This window comes from Micropterus dolomieu, linkage group LG15, assembly GCF_021292245.1.
Source record: "Micropterus dolomieu isolate WLL.071019.BEF.003 ecotype Adirondacks linkage group LG15, ASM2129224v1, whole genome shotgun sequence".
Taxonomy (NCBI): domain Eukaryota; kingdom Metazoa; phylum Chordata; class Actinopteri; order Centrarchiformes; family Centrarchidae; genus Micropterus; species Micropterus dolomieu.
The window spans coordinates 12,046,549-12,069,705 of record NC_060164.1 but is presented as its reverse complement, the minus strand read 5'-3'; the positions used below and the strand labels follow the sequence as shown (position 1 = coordinate 12,069,705).

The 23,157-nt window shown below is 39.8% G+C and overlaps 1 protein-coding gene across 1 annotated transcript in view; it reads right to left on the bottom strand.

Annotated features, from left to right (window-relative positions):
• khdrbs2 (KH domain containing, RNA binding, signal transduction associated 2) overlaps positions 1 to 23,157 on the bottom strand; it is a 62,679-nt gene that overhangs the window by 7,689 nt on the left and 31,833 nt on the right. The window contains exons 4-6 of the mRNA XM_046070803.1: positions 21,966 to 22,112; positions 14,154 to 14,281; positions 10,804 to 10,987 (exon numbers count right to left, since the gene is read on the bottom strand). Coding sequence (XP_045926759.1) covers positions 10,804 to 10,987; positions 14,154 to 14,281; positions 21,966 to 22,112 — 459 coding nt within the window. The remainder of the gene's footprint in view (positions 1 to 10,803; positions 10,988 to 14,153; positions 14,282 to 21,965; positions 22,113 to 23,157) is intronic.

Below are 23,157 nucleotides of genomic sequence, written 5' to 3'. Positions count from 1 at the left end.
GTGGAAAGATGAAATAGCTGCCACGTACACCTTGAGGGTGGAAGGGGAAAGACCAGCAGAGAACCGGTCCTGGAGGAACTCAAGTACCTGAACCACCGGGCAGGTAACAGGATCCACCGACTGCTCCCTACATCAAGTGGAGAAAACACTCCACTTCAGGCCGTACATCCTCCGTGTGGACGGGGCCCTGGAGCTGAGGAGGGTCTCGACTGCTCCGGCTGTTAGACCCGCCTATAGGTACTGTGCCCCCTCAGGGGCCAGACCCACAGTCGCCATACGGCGGGGCAAGGGTGAAGAACCCGGCCCTGCGCCTGGGACAGCAGGTCTCTCCTCAGAGGGACCTGCCACGGCGGGCCGTCCAGGAGCGACATGATGTCCGAGAACCACACCCGGGTTGGCCAGAACGGGGCTACGAGCAGTAGGCCGACATAGTCCTGGCGGACCCGCTCCAGAACCCCGGGAGCAGAGCGACTGGGGGAAAAGCGTACAGACGTAGCCTCGGCCACGAATGTACCATGGCGTCCAGACCCAACGGGGCTGGAGGAACGAGAGAAAACCATAGCGGGCAGTGCGTAGTCTCTTGAGACGCAAACAGATCCACATCTATGGGGCCGAACTCTCCGCACAAGAGCTCCACCACTTCAGGGTGAAATCTCCATTCCCCGGGCCTCAGCCCCTGCCTCGACAGCAGGTCTGCTCCCTGATTCTGTGTCCCCGGGAGATACATCGCCCTGAGCGATAGTAACCTCTGCTGGGACCACAGGAGGATCTGACGCGCCAGTCTGTACAGAGGGCGCGAGCGCAGACCACCCTGGTGATTCAGATAGGCCACCACTGCTGTGTTGTCGGAACGAACCAGGACGTGGTGGCCTTGGAGATCGGGCAGGAAACTCCTTAGAGCCTGGAACACCGCCAACATCTCGAGACAGTTGATATGCCACTCGGACTGATGCACCTGCCAGGATCCCCTTGCAAAGCGGCCGCCCATGACCGCGCCCCAGCCCGTGAGGGAGGCGTCTGTCGAAATGACCAGCCGGCGACAAGACCATCCCAGCACGGGCCCCTGGGACAGGAACCAAGTTTCCTTCCAAACTGATAGGGAACGAAGACACTTTCGCGTAACCCAAATCAGACGGAAAGGATTTCTCCTCGGGGAAAAACCCTTGGTCCTTAGCCACCACTGCAGGGGTCTCATGTGCAGCAGTCCAGATGGTATTACGCTGGACGCAGCCGCCAGGAGACCCAACACTCATTGAAAGTGTTTTATAGTGATGGCGTGGCCTAACTTCACCCCTTTCACGGCAGCCAATATGGTGTCGACACGTGCCGGAGACAATTGTGCCCGCTCGTTGTCGAATCCCATACTACCCCTAGGAACGTAGTCCGTTGGGTGGGCGCCAGCACACTCTTCTTTGCGTTGAGTCTCAGCCCTAAACGCAGCAGATGAGCCAGAACGACATCTCGAACCGCCAACTCTCGAGACTGGGCTAGGATGAGCCAGTCGTCGATGTAGTTGAAAATCTGGATGCCCTGAAGCCTCAGCGGGGCCAGTGCTGCATCCATACACTTGGTGAATGTGCAAGGGGAAAGTGCCAGGCCGAATGGAAGAACCCGATACTGGTAAGCCACACCCCCGAAGGCGAACCTCAGGAACTTCCTGTGAGAAGGACAGATGGAGACGTGGAAATAGGTGTCCTTTAGATCTATCGTGACGAACCAATCCTCGGATTGGATGTGCGTCACGATGGCGGGGATGGTGAGCATCTTGAACCTGATTCTCCTCAGACACCGGTTTAGAACCCGCAGATCCAAAATAGGGCGCAGCCCTCTGTCCTTCTTGGGGACTATGAAGTACCGGCTGAAACCGGCGTCTCTGTCTGGGGGGGAGACACGTTCCACGGCCCCTTTCCTCAGCAGAGTAAGAACTTCCTGTCCCAACACCGGACCTTGCTCCGGGCGGACCACAGTCCAAACCACCCCGTTGAATTTTGGAGGGTGGGTTTTGAACTGTTGTCGATACCCATCTATGGCAGTGCGCAGGACCCACGGAGAAATGTTCGTCAGGCTCCGAGCCACTGCGTCACCGAAGAGGCCCTCCGTGCTCACCGGTGCATCGAGGAGGTTAAAAGTTCATTTTAATTCATAAAAAAAAAAAAAAAGTCAAGTGAGCAAACGGGCCGGAAGATATTTTGGCAGGTGAAAATCGTGGCCAAATGTTGGTGAAAATGATCAGTCCAGTTACAATTCACCATTAAAAAGAAGACGTAGTCAAATGTTGCAATCGTCATGTAAGTACACTAATGGAAGTATCTGAATTGAGAAACAGCTCCAGTGTTTCTTCAAAAGTCAATGAGAATTAGGTAACTGTTTTATTATGCCATGTTACTTTAGAAAAAGTTTTCAACCGAGTCACGGGTTTAGTGTTAATTAGCTAGCTAGCCACAGCTGTTGAAATATGCTAGTGATTGCCTGTTTTTATCGGTCATTGCTTCAAAATCTGGTATGAGTTTCAAGTGGTTAAGTGATACATTGTCTGCCTTACTTTTTTTGTCTACAACACCACTTCTTTTTTGGCATAGTGCTAATTAATTGTGCGTGAATGGGCTACTGAAGTAAGACTTCTAAAGCAGCACTTGGTTTAGTATCCATTTTTGAATTAATGTTGTGACAACCAAGAACAACCAAACTCTGACAGCTGAGGAAGACAATGAGATGCAGTTGACAACTCTGGAAAAAGCTAGTAGGTAAGCTAGTAGGGGTGGCAGTGGCGCAATGGATAAGACTTTGGTGTGACAGACCTGGGTTCAATCCCCCACTGTGACCCATTGTGTACCTGAGCAAGTCACTTAACCCCTAGTTGCTCTAGAGGTGTGCGACCTCTGACATGTATAGCAATTGTAAGTCACTTTGGATAAAAGTGTCAACTAAATGTAAACCTTGAGTTAAGATTTCTTTTTTTAACTAACTGTGCAATACAGGACAGGATTTGAATAAAAATAATATTCATTTAAGTCTTTAACAGTGACAATACAGATAAGCATTGTTAAGCAGAAGCAATGCAACAGCTGTAATATATGATGAATCCATTAATTCAGTGTCAAGTCATAGAAAACCCTAATAAAATGTTCATCACACTTATCTCTGTGCTGACCTCAGTATTACTTTGACCCACAACAGAGGCTGCATTGAGATTTGACAAGGTACTGTGTGTAAATAGTCCAGCCTCTAATTAATAAGGCTTGATTCTTCTAGTTTGACACTCATCTGTAAAAACAATTAACACTGGTCCTTTCTAACAAGGCAGAGGATATAAATCAAATGTTAACACAGGGGTGGAGAGTCCTCGCTCAGTGTAATTAGGACAGCGAGAACCTAAAGGCCCTTAGCACTGTGCTTCATTATCAATTGACAACCTGTATGTCCCCTGACAGTGACTGATCTTCATAGGGAGCTGCCTGTGAATGCCTCTCCACAAAGCAGAATGGGGAGGAAAATGAGATTTGCAGCCTTTTGTCTCAGTGAATAGATGCTGCATTTCATTTGCTTTCTACCTGTGCAAATTCAATCAGCATGCACCTTTTGTTAGGGGTTGTGCACTTAAAGTATGGGTTTACTTACAAATTGTGTCATGGTTAAATTTAAGAAAACAGCTAATTTTACCCCATGAAATACTTGACTGCTTTCAAGAACAGTGACATACAACAATATCACGTTTGTCATATTGGCTGACCAGCAGAACATTTGAAGAATTTCTCAGTCTTCAGTTATTGTAGGACTTGGTGTGCTTGTAGAGTTTAGCATTAAATGTAACTGCATCGGTATGCTTCTCCCCTCACTGGCGGCTTCAGTCCCCGATGATACGACCGAGACCATTATTCATTTTACCAGAGCTTTTCTTCTATTTAATCATTGAGTGGAAATGTGTGTCATACATCTGTTTTAATAAACAGGAGAGTTCTGCACGGATAATTTCCATAATTAATCTAACAAATGTGAACTCAGCAGTGTATCCGAACCTATTGTTATAAAGCAATTACAGCATATGTGCATAGAGGTGGCCTGAGAAACTGCTCTCCTTTAAGAAATAGACAGAAACTCACAAATCTCACGCATCTTTTATGTTCATGAAATAGATGATTTGGGGAGAATTTTCCCCCCATTTCAAAAGGGTGTCCTTTTTCCACAGCAGATAGATTAGACTTTTTTTTTCTTCAAAGCCTCCCAAAGCTCTGTGTTTAATCACATTATAGCATTTCCCGCACTGCATCGGTATGGTTGCAGGGCTCAGGTTTAAAAACCAAGCTATGCCTTTCAATTTTTACCAGCAATTTGTACAATTCATGGCCTGCTGTCAGGGCCAGAATCCTGTATCACTCTCAGATTCCTCTCTTCCATCATCAGCCTTGACATTAAAAGATAAGATTTGATCCAGACGGGATTTGATTTTTAACATTAAACTGAGTCCATGGTCCCAGCCTCTACAAAATGCCATCAATCACATCTTTAATCTCCCTCTGCTCTCTCTTTGGACTTTTCACATGGAGGAACTTTTACTGATTACAGTGAAATATCTCCCTGCTGCTCTTACTAGGGGATTAGTAACATTTGTTCATTAAAACCTGATAAAACCAAGATAAAATGGTTATAAGTGGTCACTTTACCACTTCGGCAGCAACTTCATCTATTAAAGTACACCATAGCTCTACACCTAAAAAAACATATCTCAGTATGGTAATTTTCATAGTGCAACTCACAATAAATAGCCAGAAATATGGGCTTTAATGTGGTAGACCATAAAATACACTTTTCATAAATGCAACAAAAACAAATAGACTGAAAAGTAAAGCTACATTAGATCACATATGAAGTAGTGGGATGACGATTCTGCGATACAACTGTAATGCATTTAATAATCTCATTCACATTAAATTCAAACTGTCTGTATACAGCTAAAGACCTTCAACAACTTGAAGTAGTGCCTATTCCACCTGTGCTTTATGTGGTAACCGTAAAATACCCTTTTCATTAATGCATGAAAAATACAGTGTGCCACATCAGATCCCATACTTTAATGGAAAGATAATGGAAAGACATCTCTGGTACATTGTAAATAATTATTATTACAATTTTACACAGAAGATTGCTGAACTAGGAGATAACGTATCACTGGGAAACAGACCTCTTTTGACTGGATCTGCATTTTAAGCACTTTCACATTAAAGTACAGATGGGAGATTCATTTTGCAGCTTAATGCAGATGGGTGGCTGATTGCTTAGTTTCTTCACGTAATAAGTATGACCAATAATTGTCAAAGAGTATAAAAAAGCTAACCCATCATTAACTTTTTGCATTTTTAATTAGGCTTGCCTGAAAATGTGTTTACATTCTCCTAAAGTTAAACCAGGAACTTTGTGCTCAGGTTGACCACCATGTATTTTTGAGCACGTTTAAGGTTTTTATGATCAAATGGTCTTGATAGATAATTTAAGAACACTTCATCTTAAAGGACCTGATTTTTTTTGGTAGATTGGCCTAATTATTCCTTTATGGATTATTGGATCACTAAAGGACTGACATATCTACCAGATACACAGCAGATGATTTGGTGGCACAATGGTAACATCTTTCCCTAAATTGGAAAGCCTGACAACGATCAATCTCTGGATTAGGAGGATTTCATGTGACAACATGTGAGGTGTATCAGCCCAGAACGATATAAACACAAGTTAATACTGACTTCATCTTGTAAAAATATTGGTAGCTCATTCCATGGAGGTGATCAATTTATACAGAGCGAACACTGACACCACGACAGAGTCCATTAATCACTACAGTCTCAGGCGTAATCCCTGTTACATGATAACCTGTTCCGCAGCAGAAAGGGAACTTCATCCCAAATTGAGGAGAAAACAATAGTCTGTCATTCATTCACTAAACACAGTGACGGCTAAGTACAGGATGCATGCATAACTACATGATATGTGCTGGGTATGAATAAGCAATCCTATGCAAATTGGTTTCTGTGAGACGATTGTGCAGCAATGTTAATAACTTGTTGTGTTGACTGTGCATAAAAGGATGAGGGACAATGCAACTCCAAAATTGCTGTGATGCAGGAAACACTGGCCCCACCAAAAGGTTTGTCATGTGACTGATTTGATTTGTGATGCTATCTGATGTTTCCTTACTTATTTTATTAGATGAAGATAATCCATGTACCTTATATTGATAAAAAATATATAAAAATAGATTATTTAATATTAATCAAACCCTTATAGCTTTAAATAAATCAGAGCAGTGTTTCCTAAAATAAATATTTACGTAACAACTACCAGTGTTTAGATAAATATACGTAGAAAGTGTAATTAAAATAATTTCCTTGAAATTAAATTTTTTTGTTCCTGCTGAAAAATATTCATTTTTAATTAGTGATAATTAACTATTTACAAACTGGCATTGTGCTGTAACAGTATTTTAATATAACCTAATTTACCTGATTCTTACCACTCAGCAATTCTACTTAAATGGCATGCTTACTTGTGATCCTGTCAAGTCAAACAGATGTTGGTTTGTCAAATTAAAGGATAAAGTGGCCATTATTCTAAATTTTTTCGTATTGTCCAGAAATCCAAAAGAAAGACCAAAGCAAACAATTTACTAGTACATTTCTCAGTACATTGTTTGTAGCCCCATGTCCATTGTTTTTTGCCGATGACGTAGGAAAACAAGTAACAAATGTATACTTTCATTTTTTAAAATGGTTAAATAACTTACTAAAACAGCTGGACAGTGTAGTTTTTAGCAAAAAGTTACTGAAACAAGAGTAAATTGTGTTTTTGTTAGGGACTATTTTCAACTGTGGATTAACACACATTTGCTGCTCTAGTAAGCTTTTACAGAAGCTGTGGAATTGACTTTAAATAAAGTGCCACTGAGTGTGAGTCATTAATGTGTTTTTAATTGTTTTTGGACAACAGTGGCACTCTATGGCACAGATATGTTATATCAGGTTTGGGTACACAGACAGCACTTATTAGTTGGATCAATTCATTGTTGCTGTTTTTTATGGGATTTCTTGACAAAAAGGCAAATAAAAAAATACCAGTGGCATTATCCTTTTACACTCTAAATAAAAAGGGAGACCTCAGTCTGTTTGGCCTTGAATTCCTTCACAGAATAACATCAAAATAACACATGGGAGTGCAAATCTGTTTTTGCTTTTGGCAGGGCTGCTTTATATGTTTCCAATCAGTGTTAGACAAGTGAAGTCTTGCAGCATTCTGAACACCTGAATGGTAAAAAACTTACTTGAGTCATTGCAGTAAGAACTACTCTGGGAGGAGCAAAGAAAACTGTCAATGAAGAATGCTGGTGTAAACGATATAGCAAGGTGAGATTTGTAGGAGAAAGATAAAGAGAAAATGTTACCTTTATAAATTATAAAGCAAACAATGATATATGATAACTGCCAACTTCCTCATGCTTTCCATTTAAGTTTTAAATCAATACCAACCTCGATTAGATCCAATTATGGACATTCTCACAGTATCACTTTTATGAGGCAGACTGACAGCTTGACAGAGTCCATCAGTCAGCGATCTACACGATACCCATACACACTACTGTGCATATTTTCCCAAAGACAAATACAGGATGTTGCAACAAAGACGCATCTACTGCTGCTGATCTATTATTATGTTCCACTAGATTGTACAGTGCAGGACTCTTGTAGTGGAATAACAACACGCAGTACAGCATCTTGTATACTCAGTGATTGAAAAAACAAACAAACCTGGACCTTTGTATAAAGAGGTCTTGCTACATTCTGGAAACATGCTCTAAGAAAATTGTGTAATGTAGTAGAAAAAAATAGTAAAGTGAGATATGAGGGAAGAAAATGTTCAGGACAAACTCGTCTTTCCATAATCCCCAAGTCTCTGCGCACCCGCCCCTCTTTCCAACCTCCAATTACAAAGAGAAGAAATGCCTCGCTTTTTACTCCACAGAAATACACAGGCTCTACATCAGAACTCAATTTGGTTTGGTAATGAGACTGCGCTTGTGCATTTCCCCGTGCAGACAGTCCAATCTTCAATTGCCAGCACACATGGGGGCTTTGCTTAGCAGGAAGGCTCTGAGGAAATAGACTGGTAAAAGTGTTGGCTTCTTTCATTTGGATGAAACTTGGAGCTCACCTTGTGTAGTCTTTTCAAAATGACCTTGAGAAATTTCCAAGATCTGAGGACTAGCATACTTTTAATAAGGCTTTGAATATATATTTTTTTGTTTTTGATATGATTGTTCTAAGTAATGTGAACAAAGATTGTATAGACCACTGGACAAGGCACTACCTGCATCTCCAAGTAGAGTCTTCTCTTTTTGCATGTTAATGGTGCAGCTTTTCACAATGCAGCGCTTCATAGATTTGTGACTTACCATCTTACAAAGTTACATTAGGTCTATATTAGGTCTATATTTTCCTCAAGCTGACCTACATTGACTGTAACCTATAACACATGTAACATATTTATTTTTGTGTTATATTTGTATTTTGCTTTTTTTCAGGACCTCAATGCCGTGTGTGTGAGTTTTAATTAACTACTACTAGGGGTGTGACGAGACACTTAACCCACGAGACGAGACAAGATTCAAGATAGGGTTCATGAGATCGAGACGACAGGAGATATTAATTCTATTTTTAATAAATCTTTAATGCTGAATTGTATGAATATTTTGAGCATTAAACACTTTATTTCCAGCAGTCTGATGAATTTTTCTGCTCCAGTTTAAGGTGATTTTTTTAATTTATTTATGTAAAGAGAAACACAAAATTCAGGTGGCAGGTGACAATTCAAACTCTATAGCCTAACTCTACCAGAATCTAAGTCAGTGCGGCTCTCAGTCATTCTGTGCTGCTATCAGATCTGTTCCTCCTGTAGATCAACTTATTTAATATCATCCCTGCTGATTCATGATTTAGTCTTCCCTCCTCGTTGAGTCTTTGTTAGGGAAAGTAACCTCTTTAAATGTGACTGTGGCACCTTTTCACCATAATGGTAAATTATTATTATAATTTTAATTTAGTTAAAAACTCCTGGACTTTAATAGCTCCTGTGTTTCAGCAGATTTTCTGCTCATGGTCAAAACTTTCTGCACATTCAGAATCTCTCCCACATATCTGTGTTCTCTGACATGTCCAGAGAAAAGGCAGAATATTACGTCATCATTTAATGAGAAGTCTACCTGCCATATACTCGTATCACGTTATCCCCCACAGACTGTTTGACCGACGCAGTTTGGGACTGCATGTTGCATGTGAAGCTGAAAGTCAATTAAACACTTTTGATCAGGCAGAAATCTCACCATAAATCCACACACGTTAACCTCCAGTGCAGCTCACAGTCCCAAACAGAGTGGGCTGCGCTTCAGTTTTTAGATGTTTGTGTTGCAAAACTCTATCAGCTACGTTACCACTTGTCAGATGTCTGGACCATTGATTAATATAAAAAGGTCTGGACTCACAGCGTGTGCGGGTTCAGCTGATGGATGCCGGTGTCAATCAACTGGGTGGAGTTTATTAGCTTATCTTATCAGTTATACATTTGTATTTCACTGTGTGAGAAAATTAATGTGTTGCTTGACAGCGTGTGAAAAATGTCATTTGCTTGAGTCTCGCAAACAGCTTTTTATCTGATGAGAATTCTCGTCACAATTTAATCTTGCGAGATCTCATGGCGCGATGCTTAACACTCGTCTTGTAGAGTAGACTTTCACAGAATGTCAGTGCTTTCTGGCGACTGACTCCAGCTCAGACTGACATCTAACACAGTACAATGGTTCTCAAAGTGCCTTAAGGACAGACAGAACAAGCGTGCTTATTTAATAGTGTGTTTCACCACATCAAAAAGTGAGTTGACGTTTACATTAACTGCAAAACATACATTGTGTTCAAGCATCAAATACATAAGAAGGAATGAGCAATAAACATCAAAATCACCACGTTAAAAAATGCTGCTACTGTGCAATTAGCTTTCCAGGTGCACAGCAGGCAGAAATAGCAACTGTCAGAGAAAGTGATGGAGAGATGTGTCACAGTAAATAGAGCTCAAAGCTGATACACTTCTCGTGGACAGGGACTGCTTGCAGCCCCACAACAGAATTCCTCATCTGTGGGGCAAAACTGTCAAAAGTGGCAATGCTGACAAGTAAGCTCAAGAGACATCTTGAGACAAAACAGTTCTCTTTATAGGCAGCGGAGATAATTCAAGTGACTAAGAGAGGTAAATTAAAAACAGAATCAGCGCATGATTGTGTGCACATTTTTTTAAACCTTAAATCTGAGCTAATTTTACTTTTGAACAGAACTAATTTACCCAATCAGCATAATTAATAGTTATTCATTGTTTAGTTAAGTGCAATATTTATTTACAAATCAGCATAGCAACATAAAGATATTAAGGACTGCCATGAAAAGAAAATCTGTGGCTTTATAAGGTTTGGGAAAAGAGGAAGAGAAATGATCACTGCTTGCAACTGTATATCGACTCAATGATACTTTTAAGTCAAGCAAGTTGAATTTAATATCATGCTCAAATGAATGGAAACCAAGTGCTGCCTAGAAGATCCAAAATCATTCTAAGTTGTATGGTAACATGTGTCCCTGAATGGCCTACCTTTCCATGTAAAGCAAGACTCATCCAGATCACATGAAAGGGGATTAAACCAAGTCTGATTTACACACAGTTCAAGTAAAATTATTATCAGCTATACTTTTCAATGTGTGCAAAGAGGATTGGACTCACATAGTCGTCATATGATTCATGTGTTGCTGCTAACAGCGGGGGCCTGTATCCAGCACTCCCTGCTGCCCCCCTGGCTCTAGGCGCTTGTACCTCCCTAGTTAAAGCAGTCGTGGGAAGTTTGCTGTGTGTCGCTCCCGCTGCTCCCCGGGGTGCTGCTACACTCCTTCCTGTGCCTCTGTGGCCCCTGGTAAAGCAAACAGGCAGACAAACATAGCATCAATTTGCCCCTTAAGAATCTATGTAAATAAGCTGCTGTGATTTCAGTGAGAAAGTGGAGTTAAGACAGTAAGAAATCTGTTAAATCCCTCTTATCGCTGCATTTGTGCAGGATGCCTCAGTTGGAGGTTGTCATACAGTGTGCTTGGGTGAAACACAAGATAAGCGTAACGTCTGCTGGCAACGAGGTAGATCTTGTAATGATCACAGGGATGAGGAGTGTCACTTTGTGTCTTCCTTAGCTCTGCAAACATGCTTGTGGGACGCAACTGGGTTATTTCAATGACATGATGGAGCAGTGCCTAGCCTGTGTTTGTACAAAATCACACCTCCATCTGCCTGAAGCTACAGACCACACTCAGGTTGTAGACATACCTGTAGTCAGACAGGTAGAGTTTTCAATAAAGAGGAAAGACTTTAACAGAGAGACATTAAAGGCAAAAGGAGTTGGGCAGGCATGAGGAATTTAAGGTGGATTGTTTCTTTTATGGAGGCGTGACTGTCCAGTTGCTGAATCACATGAACACAGCAGGGATTGAAGGGTGGATTTAGCATTGCAAAGCTATCTATTGTCTACTAACTTCACATTTTTACAGCAGCAGGATGTAGGTGGGCTAGGAGGATACCCTTTCTTCCTCTGGCACATCCTTCACTAGGTATCAGCCCATTGTGATCCAAAAATACAGACACTCCAAGGGGAATTACTGGTGCATATTTTTCATGGAGATTTACAATAATCGCTTATCGGTGTGCCATAAGGAGGAAATCTGGGTAGGGAAGTGGTGGTGGTGACTTTAAATTTGGGGTGCCCCATGTTTCTGCTGGATTTAGTTCATCTACATGTGCTGCCAGAATTAGGCCAAGCTGTCATGGCAAACTGTACCTGCTTACTCTTGAGGGACCGCTACGGCTCAGGTAGATTACAGACAATTTGGTCTAAAAACGAACTTAAAAGGAAACTGGAAGAGGCAGGCATTTCGCACCAGCAGCTGCATGCACGGCTAAGCCAATCAAATTCTCTGTAATATTAAGTTTTTCAAGCCCTTCAGCTGTATGTGCCAAACAGCTAATATTTGATTTGTCAAGAAGACATAACGGCAAAAAAAAATCAAAAAGGAGATTACACCTACAACCCAAGGAAGAGAGCTAAAAACTGGTTTATGTGAAATATTGAAATGCTTGCCAGTGAACCCAGTTAATCTGAAATTTCACCATGAAGGTCGGTACATCTTTTTTTTTTCTTTTAGATTATCCATAAGTCAAATGGTTGACTAGTTTTGGGTGACAGTGGTATAATGTATTCTGTGGCTCTGAAGGGAGCTTTCTTTTTTCATTTCTTCTCAACTTCTTTTTAGAGCTCAACTCATTAACAATAATGGTAACCAGGGGGATATCTCTACATGAAAAGATCAAAGCAATAGCACATATCAATCGTTTGATGTTTGATTTAATGAACAAGTAACAAAAATGGTTTGCATATTTAAATTTGTGGATATAGTATTTTCGCAATATTATAATAAAATTAATGAAATACATTTCTTGGTGCTTATCTTTATCTTAATTGTTGAAAAAACATGCATATAATCTGGTAAAACTGCATAAGGACAATGCCACAATATGAGTGGCACTTAAAAAAACTGCCATCAACACAGTTGTAACTCTTGGATTTCTAAAGAAAACAATTGACAGGGTAAAAACAGTGATAAACATAGTTTTATAAAGTCGGAGAAAATAACAACAGTGAGGGAGAGCGGCAACAGGGAAAGGACCCAAGTGCAGACAGTCGAGGCAGACAGGATGATTTCAATGATTTATTGCTTCTACAGGCTTACAGGTCTCACACCAAAGTGTTTAATGGACCCACCACTAGATAATACCATGTCAGTGTCACGTTTTACCTCACCCAGGCATTAAAAGTACACACAAGTATGAAGGTGCAGTATACCAGCATGGGACTGGTGAACAGGTGTAAAGATTGGTGGGGCCTGTCACATGGGCTGTGTGAAGTGTGCAACCGCTCAGGGCCTCATACCTCTGTATAATTTTATGACTGTGCTGTGAAGGACTGAAGGAACTTTCCCCAACTGTGAGATTGCACTCAGGATCCTATTGACTATCCCAGTTATGGTGGCATCAAGTAAGCAAAGCTTTTCAAAGTTGAAACTAATTCAAAACTACCTCCATGTGGGTTGCTCTTCTATCAGTTGAAAAGGATGATACATCCGAGATGGATTTGGAAACAAGAAGGCAAGGAAAGTGACTTTCACTTAATCCATTTATGTGTATAGGGACCTGTGTATAAATAACACAACTTTTACACTTTCAAATGCAGTGCCATGCATACGTGGAAGCCCAGTTTTGCATGCATGTGATACGCCAGTCCTTCCCATTAACTTCAGAAGATGGGTTCAAATACAACGCATCACCATGAACAGTCATGACGTCACCAGCTCTTTAAAACAGTACGAAACATTACAGTTTTTGTGTACCTGTCATTTTTCCATAAAAATTTTGTGTCAAAATAGTGAAATATCAGATGACGTCATCAGTGGGTGTAAAGCCAATAGGCTAATTTTACAGTTGATGGGTTTCCTTGGAAAAACTACAAGTGATGATCTTAGACAATGTATGCATTATGCTGTATTATTCTAGCCTATTCTAGCCTATTTGTACAGCCTACAGCAGATCTAGAGTAGCTATACGTATATATATGCATGTGACTTTGATCGTAGGCTATATGTAATGACTAGTCTGAAAAATGATCTAAAATCTAAATGAAATTTAGGCTATAGACGTATATAAATATTCGCACTTGATGTGGGGAATTTATCATGCAGGCTATTAATCTGGAAGCCTAAATGGATTTCTTGCAGTACTAACGTAAAGGGAATACCTCTTTAAGTTTTCACCATGTGTAACTGTAGTTTACAACTGTAAGAACAAATTAGAAGCACAAGTGTTAACGTGCAGCAAAAGGTTTTTGAAGTGAAGATTTCCACAATTTCTCATAAATCTTTCATAAAAATACGTAGCAGCCTTCAGTTTTCTTAACTTCAAGAAGTCCTGATTGCCCTGATTATGTAGTATTCAACTTCTTTCAGAGCCCTTTTGCACAGCTGTAATTTGTACTCTACCTCGTGGATATTGTGCTTGCTGGTCGTACACTCCTCCCTTGCGCACTCCTCCCTCTGCTCGACTCATCAGAGCCGTTCAACAGGGAGAGCTCTCTCAGTTGCTCCTGTCTGATCTCGTCATTGTAGTCCTGTGGGAACAAAATACAGCATGTCTCATATGAAACAAAGAAAAAAAAACAAGGGCATTTGTCTTCTGACTGCAACAGATGCTCGCAACAGCAGCAAATGTCATCAAATTAAAATTATCTTGACACACGCAGGAAACACACAGCTTTGCTGGGTGCTGAATACTTAACGAAGAATGTTTTCTTTCGGTAATGTTTGGACACAAAATGCAGGAGAGAGATTAGTAATGTAGGAAAAGACAATGAATATTCCTCTAAAGAGCTGTGGATTCATTGTTAGCATTAAGTTTGTATGATTAAAAACGAGAAAAGTAGGAAAATTGTTCTCTTTCTGTTAAGGGGTTTGCAGAACCAGTGTGCATTTTTGACAACCGATTTACTTCCAGATGGCCAGAAGAAAAAATAATGTCTCACCAACACAATAGGACATTTCACAAACATGTATGTTGAGAAGAAGGAGGACATAAAAAGGAAATAACATTTAAAAATAAATTCTTCTCACTTTAAAGCAACAGAAAAATGCACACGAGGCCAGTAATTGTCCGTTTCAACAACTTTTTCTGGAATATTGTTATCTTGTGATTCTGAACCATTTTTTTCTCAATCCATTATCAAACATGATATGGATCATTACCCCGCAGATAAAGGAGTGGACAAAGCAGTTATCATTATCTTGTCACTGCTGACAGATAAACAGGCTTATTTCTTAGAAATACATAAGCAAAGCCCACAAGAGTCGGTACTCCGGGCAAGATGTTTTTGTAACGACGACAAAGCAGATTTCTCTGGTCATCGATGTTTTTTTTGCAACTTTGTTGTGTCTTTCTGGCTCTCACGCGCTGAAAAGTGAGCAACAAAGCCCAAAAAACACACATCATCCAGAGCAGATTTTCAAAATCAACAGGTTCAAATGATTTAAAATTTTTTAGGATGAGCTGCCCATTTTTAACTATTACCACAAGATCTCAAAAAGGTCCCACTCAGAAATGTTTTATTTGCTTTTTTAAAATTGACTTCAGTTAATGTTTAACCTTCACTGAGCAGAATGATGTAGATGCAGAGTTTTATACTTGAAAGCAGTTTTCAAATTCCTCTGCTGAAGTTCCTCTGTGGTTACCTTAAATCTGAGTTTAAAACGGGTACATAAGAGTTTGATTTGGTGACTTCACAACAGTGGACTGAGTTGTGATGGGAATTACGGCTCTTTAAAGGGAGCCAGGTCTTATGGCTCCATTCCTTTCTGAGAGCTGGCTCTTCATTTGCAATATATTGCCATAGTTACAAAGTGGGATAGGTCAAGAATAATTATCCTAGTTGTTTAGTAAAAATAACACCCCTATAGTATAATTAAACAAGTCTATACAGACACGAAAATCGTATTTCAATTATATTGGTATGATATAATATGAAACCAAAAATATTTATACTCTGTTTAAAAGTGTAATTTTTTGGGGTTGCGCTAGGGTAGTTACAGTCTGATAGGAAATTTCCCCCTGGCTGTGGGATGTGCATGTATTCAATAAAGGTGGACCTTCAATTTTAAATGAAAAATATGTGACTGAAATATGTGTGAAAACATGTGGATTATTTAATTTATCTTTTAAGTAGGTTTTGCAAAGCTAACAAATGGCTCATATTTCAAAATAAATTTTGTTAAGTTTTGTTCTTCCATCCGTTTTCCTCCTAGACTACCTATCTACATGCTTTTATTCTTCTGTATGTGTTATTAAACTTGTAATAACACTATTGTTAACTATAATTTACCACAGAGTTGATTACTTGGTCATCATATGTTTCTGTTTGCAAGCTAGATCCACTGTGACCAAGAGCATACTGACGATCTGAACAGAAGGTGTCAGTCCTACGACTTACATAAGTGTGATGTGGAAACTTGAAGCCTTCAGTGCACGTGCAATGAGAATGGACTTTTCAGTGAAGTAGGAGACATCTTGTCCAATGGTAAAGGTTACCTGTGGAGGTTTTGGCCACTATCAACACTATGAATCATATTCTTTATGTGTGAGAAGATACTGACTTTGATCCTGGACTAGATGATACCAAAATCTCAGATCTTTGGATCTTCAACCATTCGTTGAGAATCTTTTGTACATGTGTTTCTGTGTTGCTTTGTGTCCACAGACAGTTGGATTTTCTCCTGTACAGAGCAGAATCTTGTTTTCAATGATGCCAAATTTTTCAGGTACTGATTCAGCAAAACATCAAAAGCATCACTTCTTAATATTGCTGCATTATTTGTCACACATTAGCACTGAATATTTTGAGGTGGTCAGAGGTGAAGGGCGAGCAGCTATACATCTTATGCACGTGTCGACAATGTTGTGTAATTACTCTCACTGTCAGAATGGAAAGACAAAAGTTCTGCACTGCAGGTTTGAATGAATGAATTAAATATATTGAATACTTTCTATCTTATATTTTGATATATTTTTGTATTTATTTAAAGTTAGGCTGTAGATACAGTATGTGACAGAAAATGTTGGGAGAGAGATGGGAAATGACATTCAACAAAGGTCCTCATCCGGAACCAACCAGGGACATTGCGATAAGAGCATACTGTGTGCGTTATGCATCTAAAGCAACTCCAGCATCGTTCTCCTCATAGACAACCACTCCACTATTCTATTTGACAAAAAGTGAAAGGGGGACAGGATAACATACAGAGGATGTCACGTTGTCATAGGTCTCCATTTACAGTAATAGGATATGTGTCACACCGGGACCATATGATGAACAGATTTTTGACACCCACATGTCACAGAAGAAGTGAAAAAACAAAACACCTCATGGTAGAGTCCCAAAACATTTGACACATGTGCTTCTCTTGTTAATGACTTAATAAGGCCTGCAGCATTCTGTTGGTTTACAGGAGACTGGCAGAGATTTTAATTGGAAAGCTGGCAGTTTATCCAAAGCACAACAAATCTGCCAGAGCTTGTAAAAGTTGACTGTTGACAGAGGCGTCAACATGAGAATACAGAGATAAACCTCCTGCTGAGGCTTCTCGGGTCAGACTGTTTGCTCACTTAGATTCAGTCTGCCCATGCTTAACCTTGTACACAAACTATGCCCTTCACTGTGCTAAAGTTAGATTTTACGGGGTCACCACATGAAGCATGCCGTTATCAATCAGTCTTGTGTTCTGGCCTACCTGCTACATGTCTGGCTGTGCTGACTGATTTCCTGCCATGTGCATTTTATCTTTTATCTCAGCGATATGAGTCTGATGACTATGGGAGCATTTATGAAAGAACTGCTCCTATATCCTTGGATGTTATTCTGACAGAAATGCACACACAAAATTAATTCAGCATTTTGTGGAAAATAAATCTCAGTGGATTTAATCTTTAATTAAAAGAGATGTTGTCAAGCCAGATCTCCTCTGAGACCTCCGAGGTATCTAGTGATATGATTTTACTGAGTAAATACATTTTCTCTAACAGAAACAAAATAGATAAACAAACAAAAACAACAAATCAATCCCAGCTTCTGAATCAATCATGTGGCCTTGGATTACTAATATGATCTAAGATTGTTGTGTTCCCAAACATTTCTAATTCAGGAGAACTTGAGGTGGCTACAGGGACTATTTGAACCATACTATTAATATTAGTTAATGAGATCGCTAATATTACATATGAAGATATCGGATGGATGTCTGTGAGTATATGCACTGGTTTCTTTGGACGACAGAGCTAAACATTTAGTGGTTATATACAGGACATTCAGAGACTGAGCAGATTCATGGCACATGGTGATGTGAATGAGCCGATTTCAATTTCCCAGAGCTAACAAAATGTGTGTTGAAATGTATCTGGCGTTAGATCAGCTGACGCAAAGGACTCATCCCATCCATCTAGATGACCCCACAACCCTCTCATATCTGGTGAGCGGGATGTTTCAGAAGAAGCTCTGACAATGTGCCATGTCCGCAGTGCTGGATGGGCAGAAATGTAAGCGTGTGATGTATCAAGTTTCCTCACACAGCAGGCACACGGGTCAACAACAACATGCAGTTTGCAGACATATGGTTTTACAAACATACATTCATATTGTACAAATGGAACCCTCGGACGCTGAGTTTGATTCAGTCATTAAAATATATTTTACATGTGTCACTGTCTGTGGGTAAGGAGACTTCAAGAAAGGCCAGTGCATTGTGAGGGGATTGTGGTTTGCAGTAAGACCGATGATAAAATCTGATTAAATTTTAAATGTTTTTAGATGCACCACTTTACACCTTGTGGAGAAGTGCACATGCCAGTGTCTAAACACTATTTTTTTAACTAAAGAAGCTCTGAAAAATGATCATAGTACAAGCTGCCCTCCATATCAACCTACTGATGTTCACATCCTCCCAAAGCACAGCAGACCAACTGATCCAGAGGCACAGAAGCAGCTGCAGCAGCTGTTAGCCTGCATCTTGATATTTTTTACTTTGATTGTGTATTTGGTGATACCAAAAGTTTACATTTATTAATGTTCATTATTTGAACTTATGCTTTTATATGTGCTGCTTCATCACCATGGCTTGGTTTGATATTGAATACAGAGAAGCATCAGCGCTACTTTCAATGTCCTGATGCAGAAAACATAAGTGGTCCATACGGTGACACAACTTGACAAAATTTGCATATATATCTATATATTGTGCACTATTACAGAACAAAATCTACCACTAATGCACAGCAAAAAATGTATTTATTCACATGATGAGTTCTTTCAAAATGATCTCTGCTGAAACTGCTCCTGCCTCATTTCCACAGCAAAATTGGCCCCGCATTGTTAAGAACACCTGCACAGTCCCGATCTTATCTGAACATAATAATGCATAAGTGCTTGTCTCTGCAACACCAGGCCAGTCTTCAGTGTTGGGGCTGAGGCTCATTCTTTGGGATCATATGGATCAAATAGATTAAAAAAAAGATATATCGACAGGAAATTTAAGACAGGCCTGTCTTAGATTTTTGTTTGACTTCATATCTTGTTGATTCATCTGTGTCACTCTCTGTCGGCCAAAATGCTCTCCACTGCAGTTTGGCCCGAGATAAAGGCCAAAAGCTCATCCAGCTAAGAGGAGGATTGCCAGTCCTTCTCCAGTGCTTCTCACTCTCTGTCTATATACACACTATAGTCCACTGATTAGCTTCCTGTGTGCATTTTTTCTTTTCTACAGTGCGTGCCTCTGAGCTGACGGCACTTACAGCATTTCTGTAGTCAGATCTGAGGGCTCCCGTTAAGATAAGCTTTCTCTTCTCAATCGCTTCAACGACTGATAAAACTCAGGCAAACTGCCCTTCTTGGTGGCCTTTGTGTTCTATTTCTACAGGTATAAATTATTAACACACTGATTATGCATATGCAATTCTAATGGTCATACAATGGTCAACTTGTTCATGTGATTGTGTTTTTTGTAATAATTGTGATTTATAACACAAGAAATGTGTAGATAACACATAAGGAGGTAAATAAAGGAAAATAATGTATATTAATCTTTCCTGTTTTATAGATGTGAGCTCTGTAGGAAGCAGGTTTTCTTAAATTATAGGGTTTTTTAAACATCATGGATTTTTAAACATTTCAGATTTTCAACTGCAACCAGCAGTGTAATGCATTGTGGCAGACAGCTACACGTCTCTGTTGTCGCTGTGAACCTATCCTGGGTCAACTTTTTGTTGGTACTTTCTACCTTTTACATACAACAGTAGTCCATCAATTTAAAATGGCTCTTCTATGACACTGTCAAACTCCTGATGGACAGTTTAAAGGATCAAACGCATTCTTCCTCCTTGCCAAACCTGGCGCCTACGTTACCTACAATTTAACTCTGCTGACAGTTTGGTCAGACATTCCTGTGTGTTATGATAATAGCAGCTAACATGACGTCAAGCTACTAGCTTTAGGCAGAGGTGAGGAGCGGGCTACTAACTCCCCACCTCCAGATTTATTTTCACCTTCAAACATCAGCCCCAACCAATGCTGATATCATTTGAGGCATTTATTAGCCACAAAGGGCTTTATACAACTTTCCTCACATGTTTAGTAGTACTCCCCAAGACCTGTCAACAGACTGTGATGAGTTAATTTGGGGGAGTTTCCCTTTAATTCCAATTGAATAAACAATTCTACAATACCAAGTTGAGTAAGAACTAACAATTTTAACAAGTTGTTAAACTCATGCTGATTATTTTCAACCAAGCAAATCCCCACTAGCAATTCACTTGAAGTTTCACTCTTGACAACACAGCAACCATCTTGCAGCAATAAAGAAAAAAGGTAAACAGCAGGACACACTTGCCACTCTCCACCAGAGGGAGAAAACACCTGTAACTATGGATACTGACAGACGGCTGTTGTGTTACATTATGTGCAGTTTATTTGCAAATCCATAAGATCCCTAGAGCAGCGAGCGTGTGCTGTAAAATAGATGGTATGGTCTTTGTTTTTTATGTTTTTAATGAGATATGGATAAAGTATAGGGTATCTCTAAGCTTTCTAACTTCAATAATATAACTTAAATCAATGTGATGTTTCCCCCGTACTTTCAGTTTTGATGAGCATTTATAATAATAACACAGTAAACCATCACTACCTGGCTTTGGGTGTCCCCAAATATAGCAAACAGTGCATTCCCATCCGCAGTAATTATTTTCAGCCCTTTTGTCACTTTGTAAAATCTTACTGAGTTGGTTCCTTCCTAGTAACCCTGCATCATTAGTTCTGCTGGCAGATTTTCACACTAAATTCAAATCGCTGTCTAAGCCCTAACTGTCTGTGCTTGTTGAGTGTGTGCACCTATTTAAAAAGAAATGTATTACAGCAAATCCTGTGTACACTAATTAGAAAACGTGGCTGTACTTTTATAAGAATAATTATACACAATACCTCATCTTTTCTCAAGGTACTGCAGTGATGCGAGCGCTGAGTCTTTGCCAGCAATATATCTATGCTCTTGGAAATACCGTGTGTGGAAGTAAAATATCATATTGCAGTTATAAAGTGCAAAGCCCACTTAAATGGGACACATGTCCAGTGATTACATTTAGTATTTTTCCTGAAAGGTAACAATTTGAAACTTCTCAAACAGATTAAAACCCTGTATTTATTTTGTTACTTGTTTTTTTGGCAGACATTGTGAAATTATTTGTATTTGGAAGGGTATAAAATGCTTGGTGCAGAGATGCAGTATCATCATCCTCCTTGCCCAGTGAACAGACATGCTTGTAAGAACATTGTCTTTGTATTGGAAGAAGCATGAACTCCATAATGTCGACTCATGCAGCACAACTCCTCTATGAGGCTTGTCACATTTGCAAAGCTAGATTAATATTTACAGCTTAGTACACAACATGCACATTAATTATTGCTAAGTTCTCCGGGCTATAAGTTGCTGGAGTCTTGCAAGTTCTTTAATTACTGAATACATTATTTTTCATTTGTAAGAAGGGCTTGCAGTGTAGGGTAATGTAATGTAATGCAAAGAAAAAAATTCACACTTATAGGTTATCTTAGTCCTACTGTATATAAACAAACCCTGGAAACTCAGCAGAATTCTGGATACTGTAAACTCAGAAGATGTTTGCTTTGTGTTAATAAGCCTGGTGGAGAAATTATCAAGTCAGCAATAATAATTGATCATATACATCACAGGAATAAATATTAAACTTACTGGAACTAGGAATTTTTTAATCTCCTCCAAGGCGTGACTCATGCGGGAATAGGCCTCTCCAGGTGGAGCAAAGACTTCAATTAAAACATGAAGATCATTATTCAGATGGGCGTATTTGGCCTCCCCGCTGTTCCTTAATTCTTCTTCCTGTGAAAAAAAAGGAAGCAAGTAAATGATTCTTTTCCGTTTGTGCTTTAACATGTGGTATTTTCAGTATGGAAAAGTCCCTTCCTTTTGCACATTGCAGGTTGACACAACAAAACAGGTAAACTGTGCTGGTGTTAAATGAAAATGATCTGTTGATTTTATTTTCAGTATAAAAAAATTAAATACATGACGGATAAAACATACCTTTGTCCTTTAATTGTATGAACATTCAATATTTTATTAATGACTAGAGACAGCTTGGAATAATTTTAGCTGCTCTACCTGCTGAAGGTTGCCACTGAGGATACTAGTGGCTCTGTGTGATTGTATAGGGGAGGTCTGAGCTAAATGCTAACGTCAGCATGCTAACATGCTCACAATGATAATGCTCACATGCTGATCTTAAGCAAACTCTAGGTACAGTCTAAAGTCTGTGGGGATTAATTTTCAAGGTAAGTGGTTAGAAACCAAATTGAAATTTTGACCTGATGAAAAGTCATGGCATCACCAAAGACATTAGTACTCAGCCTCTAGGGATCATGAATGTCTGCACAAAATTTCATAGCAAACCCATCCAATAGCTTAGAAGTCAGTCTGGACCAAAGTAGTGGACTGATTGACAAACAGATTGCATTGCCATCCCTGGAGCCTTTAAATCTACATTTAGCCATATCAGATACTTCTGCTCCAAAATTTATTGAAAATGTAGAGTTTTTAATGTGACTGTGACAAACAACTGTGACACACAACTCCACATTATTTCCTCCTTTCATCCAAAGCCTCTCTTTGACAGGCAGGCTACAACCCACAGTAACATTTATGATTTGGTTTCAAGACAAGGAGCCACTTGAGCAATCACTACATTCATCACCAAGAAGACACTTGTACCACATTCAAAACCATTTCTGAATGATATGTGGCCTTTCCCTCAATTGTGTAAGAAATAACTTAACTCCTAGGTAATAATTACTGCTCATCTGACAACTACAGCGGAAAAACGACAAGCATGGCAGGCTATACAGTAGAGCTCAGTCACAGATTCTGG